General features: G+C 41.9%; 2 protein-coding genes across 9 annotated transcripts; one reads left to right on the top strand and one right to left on the bottom strand.

Annotated features, from left to right (window-relative positions):
• Positions 1–1,455: 1,455 nt before the first annotated feature.
• Positions 1,456–16,814, top strand: HNRNPH1 (heterogeneous nuclear ribonucleoprotein H1). Of its 7 annotated transcripts, none has more exons than XM_035105622.2 (14): positions 1,456–1,611; positions 1,794–1,946; positions 9,649–9,783; positions 10,870–11,025; positions 11,203–11,346; positions 12,494–12,632; positions 13,523–13,701; positions 13,786–13,857; positions 13,915–14,045; positions 14,146–14,281; positions 14,511–14,594; positions 14,715–14,765; positions 15,617–15,709; positions 16,081–16,814. In XM_035105622.2, exons 2-14 carry the CDS (start codon positions 1,898–1,900, stop codon positions 16,197–16,199), a joined length of 1,488 nt encoding a protein of 495 aa, XP_034961513.1. In that variant the 5' UTR covers positions 1,456–1,611; positions 1,794–1,897; the 3' UTR covers positions 16,200–16,814. The 7 variants fall into 7 exon arrangements, with proteins under 7 accessions (XP_034961513.1, XP_034961512.1, XP_034961515.1 ...); XM_035105621.2 differs by having other exon boundaries at positions 1,571–1,681; XM_035105624.2 differs by having other exon boundaries at positions 1,571–1,681; positions 13,933–14,045.
• LOC118080404 (deoxycytidine kinase 2) lies at positions 3,476–8,058 on the bottom strand. 2 transcript variants are annotated; one of them, XM_035105629.2, is made up of 7 exons: positions 7,867–8,058; positions 6,898–7,013; positions 6,514–6,707; positions 6,020–6,167; positions 5,047–5,162; positions 4,521–4,620; positions 3,476–3,891 (listed from the first exon to the last, which is right to left on the bottom strand). In XM_035105629.2, the coding sequence occupies exons 1-7, from the start codon at positions 7,961–7,963 to the stop codon at positions 3,868–3,870; spliced, it is 795 nt and encodes a 264-aa protein (XP_034961520.1). In that variant the 5' UTR covers positions 7,964–8,058; the 3' UTR covers positions 3,476–3,867. The 2 variants fall into 2 exon arrangements, with proteins under 2 accessions (XP_034961520.1, XP_034961519.1); XM_035105628.2 differs by lacking the exon at positions 3,476–3,891 and having other exon boundaries at positions 4,431–4,620.
• Positions 16,815–17,058: the final 244 nt, after the last annotated feature.

Raw genomic sequence — 17,058 nt, forward strand, 5'->3', positions numbered from 1 at the left:
ATGAAGAAAACCTGCATGGTATACTTTCCTACCATCTTCCAATGCTTTGCTCTCTTCATAAGTGCTGCTACTAGGAGGTGCAGCCACCAGGTCTTTGCAAAGAATTGACCTCCGCTTACATTATTTTACCTGCTGAATTCTTTAAGAGATAACCCTAAGATTGCAATCCCATACAAACTTACTTAGCAGTAAGGCCCACTGAAATTCATGTAACTTACTGCCTGCCAAACATACACCAGGTGAAATCAGTGGAAGTCTTTAAAAGCAGATAGACAAACGTTTTGTCGGTTTAACCTTTGGATGATACATTCACTTGTTAAAGTAGGAGGATTGCTAAGAGAAACCAGACTTTTCTGCAAGTGGACAAACTTGGACTTTAAACTTTAGTGCTCTACTATGCCAGCTCAGAGCTAGGATCAAGAGATAATTGGCTGTATGTAACAGAGATGGGGGAAGGGGGATAAGGCTGAAATCAATGTGCTAGTGAACAGATTGTGTGTCAGGTGTGGAACGTTGGGAAAAGGTGAAATTTATTTGCCACATTTCTATCCCACTTCGTCTCCAATGAGCTCAAGGTGGCACACATGGTTCTCCTCCTCTCTTTTTTATATTCACAACAACACTGTGGGGTAGTTTAGGCTGAAAGGCTTTGACTGGCCCCAGTGAGCCTCATGGCTGAGCAGGGATTTTAACCCTAGTCTTCTACCCTAGCCCAACACTGGAAGCTAAATTGAGGGGGAAATACCTGGCTCCCCTGCGCCAAGGACATACCATCCAACATTTCTCGGATGAAAATAGGGACGTCCCATTCCATAATGATAATTTTACTATTTTTAACCCACACATCTTACTGGGTTGCCCCAGCCACTCTGGGCAGCTTCCAACATACATAGAAACATAGTTAAAACATTAAACATTTTTAAAAAACCACTTCCCTTTACAGGGCTGCCTTCAGATGGCTCGGTGGGGTTGGAAATTCCATACCCTCCAACATTTCTCCAATGAAAATAGGGACAACCTAAGGAAAAGTGGGATATTCCGGGATCAAATCAAAAACATGGACATCATAAAATAGGGACACTTGGAGGGTCTGCAAGGATACTACTGACTGCCCTTCGTTGGGCCCTCTCTATTAAAGTCTGTAAAGACTCTTCAGATCATCTCTTGGAGCAGAACCACCAGCGGAGATAAGGATGCGGAGTTATTATGTGACGGAGTAATAACGCCCAAAGGATTCTAGCTGCTACAAGATAGGGGGCTCGATCCACAGCTCCAGCCTAAGCGTGTTCACTTCCCTAGCGCGTTCTGCGGCGTTCACTTCTTCCTCGGGAGGATCAGGGACTGCAGCCCTGGGGTGGTCGATACAGTAGGTCTCCTTCCACTCCCACCTGCCCCACAGACCCCTACCCTTGAAGTTACAAAAGAGCCTTGTCGCTTTAACGGGGGGCAAGGCATGGGGAAGACGCTGCCCCTCCGGCTCCTCTGTAGCCAAGCGATTGGTTGGTTCCGCTGGACGGGAATGGGGAGGGGTTACTTAATCTGATGTCACAAGCCTACAAGTGGGGGGAAGGAGTTATTTATAGAGGCGGAGAGCAACTGCGAGGAAGCCTGGTGAGTCTGAGAGAGGCGCGCGCGGTCGGATTCGGCTTTTTCTCAAAAACACAATCTTCCTTAATTTGAGGTGCGCTATGGGGAAGGGGGGGGGAGAGAAGGAAGCAACGTTCCGGCTGGGGAAGCCGGACGAGGGCTTTTTTTTTTTTACCACCTCTCGTGTTCTTCCTTCATTGTTTTAGCGCCACGCTCGGTTGATCGACGCCGCCTTGATCGTCGCCGAGCGAAAGACAGACTTGCGCGCGAACACGCACACACAAAAAGAACAGAAAAAAGGCCCGACGCGATGGATCCTTGCCACACTGAAGAAACTGGCCCAGAGATCCCCGGCCTGGGTGAGTGGGCGCCGCCAACTGGCAAGGAGGCGGCGGCGGAAGGAATCCGCGGCTGTTAAGGCCGTTGCTGCTGCTGCTGCGGCTTTCGAGCGCTGGCGCAGATCGGGGGAGGGGAGGGGCTTCGGCGCAGACTCCTTGGTCCTCCGCTCTGCCGTCCTGTGTAAGTGCAACGAGGCTCCCTCATCCCTCCCTTTCTAGGCCTCTCGCCGCCACCAGCCTCCCCAGTGGGGAAAGCGGCGGGAGCGCGCCCTTCGCTTTCCCGGCCCTCTCCGTTCATATGCTTTCTGCCTTCCCCCTTTTCTCTTCCCTTTCTTCTCTCTCCTCTCCCCCCCCCACTTCTCTCCTTTGACCACGTCCTGCCTCCGCCATTGTGGTGGGTGTTGCCCAATCTGCGCGCTCGGCAGCCATTCTGGGGCCTAGGCGGCAGTTGAGGCTGTAGAGCCGCGCTTGGAGGCCGCCGCCGAAGGAAACGGCTGGAATCAGCCCGGCCGTTGGTCGCCTTTCTCCCGCCTCTCTTCCTCCCCACCCCCCACGTCGGGCCCTTATTTACTTATAGTGAGGCGATGGCAGGGAACTAGGACTGCGGCGGGGGGGAGGATCGCGCTGTAAATAGAAGGGGGAGGGTAAGAGAAGAGCCGTTTCGAGTGGAAATCCCCGAAATGGAGGGTAGCGCGACACGTGACCGACGGCGGTTCGGAGACTGGTCGGGCGTCGCGCGACGTGGGTTGAACTTGTATCAGTCCTCCGCCCCCCTCTCCCACCGCGCGTCTCCTTGCACAAAGCACCGCGCTGTTTGCTCCGCGGCTTGTATGCTGAAGATGGCCGTGCCATGTGTTGCTGGCACGCTTGGAAAATAAAAATAATAGCCTCTCCGACATCTTAATCGAGCTATAAAGAATTTGTTGCAATACAGGCGGTGCTGGGTTCCGTGTTTTATGGCGCACGTGGCAGTGGCTCTTTAGCAAGATATCAGATTCCTTCCTCTCTTCAATTAGGGAACTAGCAATAGGCTCAACTAGCCAAGAGGTCCTTTACTTAGAAGTATATTAATTACTCTGCTTCATCTACCTAAGCAAACGTGAGGAGTAAGACCTTTATAGAAAAACACCAATCAAACTTAAAAGGAAAACTTGTCTTTCTGTATAAATAAATTCCTCTGTACTGTATTTTATATACAGTAGTCTCACTCCAGAGCACTGTTGAACTTTTGAGTTGCTTCTAAGATAAAGATTACATTTCATGGTTCTAAGCTATTTGTTTTCCTCCATAATCTCATACAACCCCCACAAAAAAACCCTGCTAGTCTTAAATCTTGACATTTCTCAACCTGCCAGTTCTTACATTATGAACCCCTGTGACTAAGGGGTGTACTGATAAGAATATGCTTTGAATGCACCAAAGTGGGCTCATGCTGGTGAGAGATCTGATCTGTATCAATTTAGTTCCTGAAAGCACATGGCCAATAGTACTTGTGAATGTAGTGGCCTTATTCTCTTGGAGAAAACATTTGCTGCAGTCAAGTTCTGGCATTCACAAAGGTTTTATTTACAAAATGTTTATTCTACTTAAAACATGCGATATACACAAAACAAGTTATCTGAACATAACTTTCAAGTAAGCTTTTTAGACACTTCCAGTAATGAGTAGAATTTCTTCTAAGTTGTATACTTGAGCAAGATGCACAAATTCTCTCATTTTACCTCAGAGAAACTCAGACCACAAGATGAGTTGGTTCTGAAAATATTCCCAGTGTCTTGAATAACTTTTTACATCTATGTATTAAAGCTTTTCTTTTCTGCTGGGTAGCAACCTTTCACCTTATGTCCATACAAATAAAGCAGGGACTGTTTACTGTACAAAGTTACACACTAGATAAAATGGCACTTCTCCAAATATCCTCCTAGACTGGTATTTTTAGTTGCTAAGTTGTCAAAAAAGCCTTGACCTGTAAAAACAAGATACGTGAATGAGGTATTGAAAATAATTCTGATCAAAACCCTAGGGCCAAACCAGGTGTTAAACATTTGCATCTGGGTTTGTCTATAAAATGTCCATGGAGGTCACTTTAAAAATTGACACATAAGGAAGAAAGCTAGCTAATAATGTTTACCATTCTGCACATTAGATAATCTAACCTGTAGCAGACAACTTTCATGGCAACAGTCTAATACAATGAGTTGGAAATTCGAACCTTAATTTAATGGTATTTGATTCATGTGTAAAACACTAGTCAAGCTTTACTGCAAGAGATAGTGTTAATATTTGCACAGGCAATCTCAACAAATCACTTTAAATATATCTGCTTCAGTTTAACTGTAGTTGGCAAACCTGACATCCACAAATATTAGCATTTAACTGGATTGCACAGAACTGTAAATTTTGGATAGGCAAATTTGATGACAATAGGAACAGCTAAGGTTTAAACCAGGGGTCAGCAAACTTTCAGCAGGGGGCTGGTCCACTGTTCCTTGGGGGGGGGGCTGGACTATATTTTTAAAAGAAAAAAATAAGAGGTAGATTGAGCTAAATCAGAAGCACGTGGGCTTTAAAAAACATAGGATGGAAGATACTTACTTTTTCCAATAAGTATTCTTGTTTTATTTCATCATTTTTGAAATCATCATTAACATCTAAAACCAAAACTGGTATGTCTCTAAGATTGTCAAAATCCACCCTACAAAACAAAATCCACAATGTTCAGTTTTGTCATACATTTAATGTTTACTTGGAAGAAATCTCAATTAACTTGAAAATAAGGCATCTCAATAACATCCCATTTGTTAACCTGTCAGTTTCTAAACTCATGTTTATGGAATTTGTGGCTTAAACTTCGAGTCAAGTTAGGGTTGCACCTGCATCTCCTAAAGACATGCACCAGCAAGCACCAAAAAACACTTTTAGAAGTATGTAGCCACTGTGTTGCAAGAGAACACTTTTTGCCATTTCAGTATGGCATTCTTTAAGTTACTTTTAAGAAAAAGTGGTAGTAATTGAATGAGCTAAACATAATCTAGTAACAACTGATTGCAGTGATGATAAAAATGGAAGGTTTCTTGTTGTGTGGGGCAAAACTAGTGTCAAAGCTATGAGAGTTCCTTACTTCATTGTCTTCTCATAAAGCCAGGTTTCATGTTTATAGTGAAGGTTTTCTAGATATTCCAGTGGAATTCCTTCTTCTTCTTCTCTGCCTCTATGGCGTAGCCTCTCCATGCATTTCTGTAATTTTTAATGTCACAATATAACATTTAGCAGGCTGAATTGTTACTATGAAAAGTTCTCACATATATCTAATCTCTATCTGTGGTGAATTGCTGTAAATTTATATCTACTTAGACTTGTATACTTTATATGCCATGTTTCTCCGAAAATAAGCCATACCCCGAAAATAAGCCACTGTGTGGTGTTTTTTTTTTAGGAAAAATAAATATAAGACGGTGTCTTATTTTTGGAGAAACATGGTATATCTAAAATGAGTGCTACCTAATCATCAGTGTTGGACTTTGAAACATACCTGAAGTGGAACTACTTAGGTATACTAGCTTCTTAAACTTGAATCAGAACTTTTCAATTAGCTTAAACACTGCCTAATACTTTGATTCAAAGCATGCCGACTTGGAAGCAAGTGTGATAAACTCAATTTGCTCCCAACTACATAGGCTTAGGACTCCAGCCTTCTTAATGCTTAGTAAACTTAAGAAAATGGATTGTAGACTCTTAACAATGCTTTAGTTTAAATGGATATCGTACAAATAAGAGTGTTTAAAAGGACTACATAAGTCCATTGTTGTCTCTCGGCAACAGTGTTTATGTGGATTCTGTTGACATCAGAATGTCTTGTTAAAAGGCTTGAGATCTAGGTTTACAGTGCTCTAACTGAGCAGGACTGTGCATAAAATCAAGCATCAAGTTGTTGTTCATGAATATTGGACTAAAAGGTAAGATTGTGTATGGTGTTTCAGAACACAACCCCTGTGCAAATGGGGAATTGCCTGTACTTATTCAGTATCAGAGCTCCTAGTTCTGGTACTAGTATTGCATCTAAAACTAGTCAGTTTGGGGAGAAGGAAGCATACCTCAGGTGTAGTCCTGAGGTAGATAATACCATCTAGCTCTAGGCTGGAGTCAAACTGGTTCAGAAGCCATGCATGCCAGTCCTGATAAATTGCCCACTCTGTTTCATTGATATCTCCCGATTCGAATAAGTTGGAGGCAAACACATACCTGTAATAGAAAAGGCTTTTAAATGCAAATTGATACTGTGTACTTGAAGAGATTCAGAATGCTACTATTGATCACAGCTGCTATATACCAGAAATAGGTGTTTTTTGGACATCATCATTCCTGACAATTAGCCATGGCACCCTGTTGCTGATGAAGTCAACATCTGCAGGCCCACAGGTTCCCCACATGAAAGCAAATCCACTGAACTCAGTGGGTCTTTCACTGTACTGTTTACATTTAAAATGACTTTTGGATGCATATTTCATATTTTATTTTAGCAAGGTGTATGTAAAGTTGCCCCTTAATGCTACAATATCTATTTCTGTAAATGTATGCATGTGCTTACCTATCACTGTAGACTGATCTCTCAAAAAACTGTACAGGATGTTCTGCTTCAAGTAACTTGGCAGAAATTGGTTTTAATTGTGCTTTAACTCTACTCAAACAGGCATAAGTCTGGAATGTATAAGCCCATCTTGTAGGTTTGTTGTATAACATCTGAAGGAGATTTCCACCACTCTTTTGAGATGTTGAAAGTTCCTGATAATGATAAAAAAAGTCTGTCAGTAATCTTGTCACTTGGTCGTTAGACATACTGTATCTGCTGCGAAAGTAAAACAAAGCATCTAGTGTAACCTAAGAAGCATAAAGCATTGCTAAGTTACATTGACAATTTCAACATTTGTGGTATTGCAACATCTAGCACTAGAGGGCCAGCATGCTTACTTACTTCAGACTCATTTTCAGTTGTCTGGATGTTGCACCACTTGGCAATTGGTTCAGGAATTATTTCCCACTCATCACTGTTTCTTGCTAGTAGTTGGACAAATGTGGACTTCCCTGCAGCTGTTAAGAAAATTCAGCTCTTATTGGGATGAGGCATTGGTAGTATAATACAGAGAGACACTGGCCTTTCCAGAAGCTGGGGTATTAAAACACTTGCAAGGCTAGGCTGTTCTGCTGGTCCTATGAATCCTATTTACCCATTCCTCACCAAGCTCCTGATTTGGAATGCATTTATAACGTTGTGTAACTTTGTTTTCAATTCCCAAATGACAAAATATTGTGTGTTGTGTGGAAGGTATGAGGGCAGAAAATACTTGGAGAAGTATTGGGAGTATGTATTGAGTATGAGAAGCTCCAGGTTTTTATGGCTTTATTATTCTTGCACCCTTTTCATTGAAGCCTGCTGTATGACTTGGCTGTTTCAATCCAGACCTTTGCAGTGACTTGTCTTAAAAACTGTTTTTGCTACCATTATTTATTGAGGCATTCTAATATTATATAAGCGGATGTTCCATAAGCATATACTGTGAATCTATTCAGTAAATAGATAACAAGGACAGCCCTGAGCGTTGTTTTTAGCAGAGGTAACAGTGGATGCTCGCTTGCAAGTCACAGGCGAACACAGCACTGTCCTTATCAGTGTTTAGGCGCCAGCGCCTTAAATCCCACCATATCAATGTCCGTCTCCCTAGCTGTAATTTGGCGCGGAAGACCTGCTACTGGCACAAAAGGAAAAAGAGCACTCCACTGCCGTCCCAATAGCCCTGTCTTTATAAATAGGAAGCCCTTCTTGAAGCAAAGGCTTCATTTTTACCACCGTTAATTTACAGGAGTTAGTTTTTTAAAAGGCAGACACCAAAGTTCAGACATTCCTATCAAGCAAACATAGGCGGGTCCACGGCCAGGCACTTACCGATATTGCCTTCAATGGCGATTTTCTTCAGGCGTTTCTGGAAGCTGCGGTCCAACGCACTGGGTCTGACGCAGGGGCGCTTGGCTGGGGGATACATGGCGAGCGGTCTTTGTTTGCCAGGCTTCAGAAAGGAACTGAGGCGAGCTCTTCCCGCGCCTTCGCGTCTCCTCAAGAATCCCGCCTGCGCTCAGCCAATCCATAGCGGCGGCCCGCCTCTGCTTTTTCTCCTGTCCCGCCCTCTTGGCTCTGCTGCCAAGGAGAGCTCGACCCTTCACTCCCGCGCTCTGGAAACTTGCCGCCCGCCCTTCTTATAGGGAGACGCGGTTGAAGTTGCTTCTTGCAGTCCTCACCCCTATGTGGCAGCAGGATCGCTGCAAATCCGCCGTTGTCTTGCCGCGTGTCTCCCCTTTCACAAAGTGCCTCTGGCACTCGCAATTTCAGGTTGGATTTTTGTTTCGGCTGTATTATTGGGGGCTTTGCAATTGCTACCTATGTTGTAGTAAAATCGCAATTTCCATGAATTAGGGAACCAGAATGTTCCATAAGCAGAATTGGGCGCACGAGGTCGTGTGGAATCGGGTTAAAGTGGAAAGAGGTTAGTTCCCCTATCATCAAGGGAGTGGCATTAAAGTAAATACTCTCTAAAAGCATGTAAGGAATCGTTAGGTTTGTGTAGCCCCCAGCATATTTTCTAAGGTACTTTTAGCGCCATTTGTGTTCCTGTGCCATTTTGAGTTGGAAGCTGCTAATTATACCGACATTGTACATTAGTCTTATACTGGTATAGCTTGCGGTGCCGTTGGTGCTGTCTTGAGCGAAATGTGGTGATTTATTGGTGCTGCCATGTTTGATGGCCATTTCTGTATGCGTTGAAAGCACGTATAACATGGATGACTCCTCCGCTGGATTATGCAATGAAGGGTATGGGCCTAGTGTTGCTTGTAAGGGCAAATCAAAAGAGCGAACTTGGGGGAGGGGGTTGGCTTTGTTCTTCGGCGCATGCGCATGAGCGGGGATTGAGCTGGGCGGGCGAAGCGGGACGAGAGCAGTATCGGTTGTTGAGGGAGGGGGCGGCGGAATCCTACCAACTTGGTTTTACTCGGAAGTAAATGCCATTAAGTTCACTAAGGGCGTTCTCCCAAATAAAAGCGCACAGCGATTGGTAGCCTTAGACTCGCAGCGGGGAGGGGGCGGGGAAGTTTTATTTCTGCTACGAGTCATGCGCAACTGGCGCTTGTATTTTTGGCGCGGGGGAGGGATTGGCATGCAACGCAGCGCATGCGCCGGGTGGGGGTGTGCGCGCACGCGCCGTGTGCTGCATTTTCGGCCACGCCGCGCAAGAAGCAGGTGAGCCCCCTCGTAGTTTTGTAGCCGTTTGTTCTGTCCCAGTTCGGGTTCCGCGAGTATTTTTTGCTTCGACTAGTGAGGGGCCTCTCTGCGCAGCCGGTTCTTCGGACTGCTGTCGACGACCGAGGCCTGTTTTTTCTGAGGCGGCGCCAGGGCTCGGCCGAGCGGAAACGCAAGCTCTCCGTCGGCGCCATTTCATAAGTGAACCTAGAGCGCGTCGCCGCCGCCGCCGCCCGGCCTACTTGGTTCGCAGAGGCGAAGTGACCCTAAAACCCGCCCGCGGGGGACCAGCATTTAGGTTTGCCATGTGTACGTGGGGAAGATACTTGAGAAATGGGGAAGAGGGAGGGCGAGCGGCGAGTTTGGGCGGCCGAGTTGCTCCGTTGCCGATCTTCTGCCCCACTCAGTGTGGCGACGTCTTTGTTTGCCCCGTAGCAACAGAAGGTGAAACTGAGACCACGCTCACTTCCAGCATGATGTTAAACACCGAAGGCGGCGAGGGGTACGTCGTGAAAGTGCGAGGGTTGCCTTGGTCCTGCTCCGCAGATGAGGTGCAGAGGTTTTTCTCCGGTAAGAGCCGTTCGCGTGTCTGCCTCTCTCTCTCTCTCTCTCTCTCTCTCTCTCTCTCTCTCTCTCTCTCTCTCTCTCTCTCTCTCTCTCTCTCTCTCTCTCTCTCTCTCTCTCTCTCCCCCCCCCCCCAACCGTCTTCATGGAACAGACTCCTTCCCTTACTCACTGTAGTGAAAGGTAAACAAGCTGTAGAGTTGTTGTTTTTCTCCATGCCCTTCCAACAACTTCTGTGTTGCAGGTTAGATGAAATCTAGAACTCTGAATTAGAAAAGGAGTAACGTGAACAATTAAGTACTTTCCCCTCTGGTAATAGGGGAAGCTCCCTTCAAGGATATAACAGTTCACAATTTAGGCTCCAATCCTAACCCCACTTACCTGGGAGTAAACATCATTGGATTCAGTAGGACTTACTTTTGAGTAGACATGGTTAGGTTAGATTTGTGCTGTTTAGAGTTTACTTCAAATAGTATTAAGGACTACAATGCTTAAAACGGCAAAAAAGTGAGAATGACAGCTCATGGTAATGAGAACAGAAATAAAGAAAGATCACAAGGTTGTTTCTTTAATCTTTAATCTTCTACCCTTGGGCAGGAGATACAGAAGTATAATTCATACCAACAGGCTAAAAAACAGTTTCTATCTGTGGGCTGTTAGGCTGCTGAATGGAAAATAATATAGCGCAACTGACTTTAGGGGTTGGTGTGTTGTGCGACAAGCACACAGTGCAATGAGATCGAGTGTTTGTGTGTTGGGGGGGGGCTCGGTTAATTTCATTGTACACAGGTTGTACATTGACAATAAAGGTATTTCCTCTGTCGCTTTCCACCCCCATAATATTATTATGGCTAAGTTAATTTTGCTTTTGTTCTTTTTTTGAAGTAACACATATAATTACATAAATAATATATTTTGTACTGCAGGATGAAACTGTTTACTTGAAAGAACCTTATTGACTTCTACTGATATTTCAAGGGAACACTTCAGATTGTAGCCTTACAAGCCAAGCCTTTGCATAGTTAGAAGTCCTTGATGAAGTTAGTGGTGCTTCTGTCAGTGTGTTCAACTTGTTCTTCCGCTCTTTCTTAGAATGCAAAATACTAAATGGATCTTCAGGGGTCCGTTTTATCTACACAAGGGAAGGAAGACCAAGTGGAGAAGCATTTGTTGAACTGGAGACCGAAGAAGATGTGAAGCTGGCATTGAAAAAAGACAGAGAAACAATGGGACACAGATATGTTGAAGGTTTGGATTGAATTGACATAGTAACTGACTTAAGTAGCTCTTCGGTTGGGTGGAGCTTAGATGCATGGTTATTCTTCTGTGTGTACGTAAATGTGAACCTGTTCTCCAAATGAATGTCGTGCATTGACCTTTTTGTGCCATGTTCCAAAATTCATTAATTCTAAGTGCCTCTTGCAGTCTTCAAGTCAAACAACGTTGAAATGGATTGGGTTCTGAAGCATACTGGTCCTAACAGCCCTGATACTGCTAATGATGGTTTTGTACGTCTTAGAGGACTTCCATTTGGTTGTAGCAAGGAAGAAATTGTTCAGTTTTTCTCAGGTATGTGGGGTATAAGTTCTAGCTATAGCTGTATTGGTAAAGATTAGAATTGCAATGGCACTGAAGTGATGTCTAGCCAACTAATAAATAATCCTTGAATGGCCAATTCTGTATGTTTATGCTTTAGGTGTTTTTAAAGACAGACACAATAGTTTAAATTATTTGATAATTTGAGAACTGCCTCTAAAACCTGATCTAGCAAGTAAAACTTTATTCCAGTCTAACCCTGCAAAGGTTTAAGGATTAACTAATCATTAAACCATAAAGTAAAGATTGGAAGCAAAGTTGCCATTTTAACTCTTCCACTCCACTCAGCCAAGCATTTAGAATGCTTTCTTAAATTTGAGTGTCTAGAATAAGGTTATTGAATAAATGTTATAACTGTAGTTTGGTTGAATGGATGGAAGGAAACGCTCACATGTGTAGTAGAACCTCTTTATGACATGTAAAAGGAATACAGAAAATAAGTATTTGTCTGATAGGTTTTAAAATATTTGCTTCAAGATTTGGTATGTCATAAAGTAATTTGCTTTGTTAAAACTATTGAAACTGAAATGTTAAAGCAAATGGAAGTGAGCGTTACATCAGAATGTTTGGAATATATTGCAGTAGTCCAGATAAGTGTGAATGTACTCTGATGAATTGTGATGAACCGATCAACTTGCATAGTATTAGATTTCTGTTGAAATATCTTTTCCTAAGTTGTTTTTTCTTCATAAAACTTAATATGTATATACAGTGTCTTGAAATGAAGTGTTTATGAAAATGCAAATCTTTGATTTTGTTACTAGATCTGTTAAATATTTTGCATGAAATTATCTTTGAGTTTAATTTGATTCTTGTTAAGATCTAGAATTGACCATGATATATTTTTAGAGGAATTTTAATTGTTAAATTGAATTTATTAGTAAATTGCTGCTTTTAATGTATTTTATGCAAGCAGGCTGAGTTAAGAATCTTTTAAATAGTATGTAATAAGTGTTTCTTGTTGACATGTTTCTTTTATAGTGTTTAATAGTATGGTTTACTGATTCTGAAATTTATAAAGTATAACTTCTGGTGTATTTTAAAGCTATAAGAAAATCATGATTGGGCTTGTGATGTTAATATTACCCCCCTACTGGGGTTATTTGTCCTTGGGTTGAAGGGTTGGAAATCGTGCCAAATGGGATAACATTGCCGGTGGACTTCCAGGGGAGGAGTACGGGGGAGGCCTTCGTGCAGTTTGCTTCACAGGAAATAGCTGAAAAGGCTCTAAAGAAACACAAGGAAAGAATAGGGCACAGGTGGGGATGGATGGTTGGTTGGATATGTCGCTCTTCTTATGGTAAACTGTTATTAAATCCATATTCTCTCTTCTTAAGTGCTCACCTCACAACATGTAATTTCATGCCCTACTAACACCCCCAATTTTACAATGAAACATTAATTTTTGTTATGTTTGTGCAAACTGGCTGTGAAAGGCTAGTTCAGCTACCCTTCCCTAGACCTCTCAAAACTGTTCATTCTGAACAAGTTTAAATAATGCTTAAGGAAGTTGAGAGATTATGGCTTTAAATATTTCCAATAGCACCATTTATGCCTCTAGCTCTAAAGACACTTAGCATTTTATTACCATAAGAAAATGTGATTACTAAACTTGTTCTATATATATTTTCTTGTATAATTTTTCACAAACACATAATTTCCGAAAATGTCACAAAGGGATTTATTCTAAGTTTTGTGACGTATTAATTGAAGCATGCACCTTTTTTGCATTTGCTAATTTGCCATGCAAATACATAGGATGGGCTCATGAGCACACAGTGCTTTTTGGAATGTATTGATGGATTAGAATTCTGGCGGAGGCTGGATTTCTAACCCTCTTGCATCTTGCCATATGAGCAAAATATGGGTGCTGTTGAGTGGACATTTGTCCCTCCAGTTCTGATTCTTCAGAAGCTTAAACTAGTTTGCTCTCCCTAACCCTTAAGGTTGGGATATCTTAATGAGCAACCTCAAACTGATTTACTGAATATGCCTTGGATTATTTTCTATGACTAAATGTAAAAATTCTGGCTTAAAATTGCCAGTTCCAAGGCTGTGGTATTGTAATGTATTATATTGTATAACCTAATATGCAATTACTATTTTTTTTAAAAAAACTCAACTAGTTCTATGTGTGTGAACCTTTTAGGTACATTGAAATCTTCAAGAGTAGCAGAGCAGAAGTGCGCACTCATTATGATCCTCCTCGCAAGCTTATGGCCATGCAGAGGCCAGGTCCATATGACCGGCCGGGCGTGGGAAGAGGCTACAACAGCCTTGGTAGAGGAAGTGGTTTTGAAAGAATGAGACGTGGTGCATACGGAGGAGGTAAATATATAGAGCTTTCTTATTAAAAAACTAATAGTTCTGTTGGAAGATAATTTTCAACATACTCTAAATTGTGGGTTGCAGGTTATGGTGGCTATGATGATTATAATGGATATAATGATGGCTATGGCTTTGGATCAGATCGATTTGGAAGAGGTAAGAATTCTTGATTAGGGCAATTGAGGAAACTTGTCCTACATACAAAAGATTTAGAATGGACTGTTTCCACAGGGATGTCAGACCACAGATATGGGGATGGATCCTCTACTTTCCAAAGCACAACTGGTCACTGTGTGCACATGAGAGGATTACCTTACAGAGCTACAGAGAACGACATTTACAATGTAAGCGACTGTCTTGACATTTTTATTTGGATGATGTGTTGCTGCAGAACATTGCCTGAGAAATTTTCATTGAGTTAATGACTGTTTCTTTTCTACCTAGTTCTTCTCGCCTCTTAATCCTGTAAGAGTACACATTGAAATTGGGCCTGATGGTCGAGTAACAGGAGAGGCAGATGTTGAGTTCGCTACTCATGAGGATGCTGTTGCTGCAATGTCCAAAGACAAAGCAAATATGCGTAAGTTATAGCTCCCCTGCAGATGTATGCAGGGGAATGAATCTGTTTACTATACTGGCTTTGCTTTTGTTAACATTGTGGTAACTTGGTGAGAGAGTGATGTTCACTAGTGCTTGTGAAGTGCACAGCATTGAACAGCCTTCAAGTTTTGCATCAAGTTCTTTGTACTGTGCATGAGGTAAGTTGAACTGTTTGTGTTCAGAGCATTGCTATTTTTTTGTTTCCTTAGAACACCGATATGTAGAACTCTTCTTGAATTCCACAGCTGGAGGAAGTGGTGGTGCATATGGCAGTCAAATGATGGGAGCAATGGGTATGTGTAAGCAATTCAGTTTCATGTTCTGCTGATGTTTAACAAAACTGGCTAATTTTTACAGTTCTGTTTATTCTCAGTGGCCTAAAACTAATATTCAACATTCTGTCTTAATCACAGTCAAGGAAACGGAAGGGGTAGTTCAAGATTGGAACACGAACACATTGGCAGGTATATAAACCTTTTTGGTCTACATTTTGACAATTAGGCTGTTAAATAAAAACTGCATGTGTGAAAGGTAGTATGAGTGATTTCCAGGGTGCAGAGTGGTAACATTGGGTGTTTGGGGGTACAGTTCTCTACCTACGGCAGTCACTTCTGGGAAGGTGAGGGTAGGGATGTTGAACAGAAGGTAGAATTAAACTGGCAGTGATTATACCACAATGGTGGTTCCTCTTATTGGATGTCCTGCTAACTTGAATATCTGGTTTTCGGTAAAACCAAATTATAAAACTTAAGAAGCTGTACTTTACAAGATACAATTAAGTTGAAAAATGAAAACTTCCATATCCTCAATTGCAAAAGAGTTTTGCAGAGATGTGAAATGGGTTACCAGCTGTATTTTGCATTTAGTTTGTCCATACATGTAGAAGGTGTTTTGTGTCAGGTGCAGGTTTCCTAGTCACAGCTTGGAAAGGCTTAACTTCTTTTGGCAACTCGCCTGAGCTGTTTAGAGCTACTTATACAAAAGGGTTTGTGTTGTCTGTTAGCCACATAATGAAGGCTATGCTCTATATTGCCAAATGCTACTTCAGATTACGTCAATAAGTTTGAAATGAATGATTGGCCAAGAAATAAAAGTTTCATGGGGGGGGGCACCCTCCTGCTTCTAATTCAATTGTTCATATAATTTGAAAACTCAGGTGCTATAAGAATCTATAAATTGCTTATCTACAAATTCCTGAGTGAAGAGCAAATTGGGAAGAATCTTCTCATATTAGAGTAGGTAGCATGTAGGCATATGCTTTTTGTAGGTTGTGATGATAGCCAAGTTCTTAACATGTGTGTCCTTAACTTGAAAGGAAGTCAATCCAGTTATGGTGGTCCAGCTAACCAGCAGTTGAGTGGGGGCTATGGAGGAGGCTATGGTGGTCAAAGCAGCATGAGTGGATATGGTAAGGTGTTTTTATTTGTCTTGGATCTGTTATGTAATTAGCTATCCACCTAATGCAAGGATCAACTTGTCTTGAAAATAAAATAAAATAAAATATTATATTGTCCAAATTCTTGGTTTCAGCTAGAAAATCAGTCTAGATGAGCGAGCAGGAAAAGCTTTCAGTGACTAGATTTTAAAAAACACACGTAAAAGATGTTGGGTGATGCAGAGCTGGATCCAGTCTATATGAAGCTAGCCTGCCACTTCCATTGTGTGATAGTACAGAATATAAAGCAATGTTATAAAGGTTAACTTTGGGTAAGGGAAATGTGGTGCCATGTGTGTGACTGCACTTCTTCACTGAATTGTCTTATTTGTTATCTGTCTTAGGCAACCAGAGTGCAATGAACAGCAGCTACTACAGCAGCGGGAATCGTGCATCCATGGGAGTCAATGGCATGGCTGGAATGTCTAACATGTCCAACATGAGTGGGGGCTGGGGAATGTAACTGGTCTAATTTTTGGTCAACTTTTTTTAAGAAAACAAACTAAGTTTAACAGTTTTGCAATACAAGCTTGTGATTTATGCTTTACTTGTAAGTGAAATCAGGATCATTTTAAAACATTCAGGTTCAGTATTTTTGAATATGCTGAAACATTCATTAGGATATAAGTCAAGTAAAGAAGTTCCTGTTAAACAATTTTCAGCTTTTTTCCAGTTTTTGTTGTAGGAGTGTATTTGAGCAGTAAGCGTATTTAGGTTAAAGCTGTTTCAATTATGTTAAATGTTGCTCTTATACCATATAACACCAGATGCTGTTTTCAGAGCATGTCCAAGAACATGCTTTTTTTGTACAAACAAGATATAGGAGCTATGTTGGAATCTCAAAAGTGAACATTTGGCATGTTAGTTCTAGTTTTTTCTTTTTAATATCTTGTAAGGCACATTTAAGCTTTTTAAGTTAATGGGGAAATGTGAGACGCAATACGGCTACCTTTAGGATTTTGGTCTTGGTGTTCGTATGAAATCTGAGGCCTTGACTTAATCTTTCATTGTATTGTGATTTACTTTTAGGTGTTTGCGCTTAAGTGAAAATTGTTAAAATAAAACTTCCTTTTAAAAACTGGAACCCCTCTTGATTTGAAATGAGCACTGTATTGCCAGCAGAAATTGGTGCACTAATTGCTGCCACCAGTTTAGTAGTTTCATCCAGCAGCAGAAATACTCAGACTTTTCAATAACCACTGAAACGGAGTTGACTAAGAATGTAAACTCATGCTGAAGAGCAGTCATTACCCACCACTATTCACTATTTACTTATTATTTAAAATAGCTGGATGTTCTGGTTAGCTTGTGTAGATTTAGGG

This window comes from Zootoca vivipara, chromosome 2 (assembly GCF_963506605.1).
Source record: "Zootoca vivipara chromosome 2, rZooViv1.1, whole genome shotgun sequence".
Classification (NCBI taxonomy): Eukaryota; Metazoa; Chordata; class Lepidosauria; order Squamata; family Lacertidae; genus Zootoca; species Zootoca vivipara.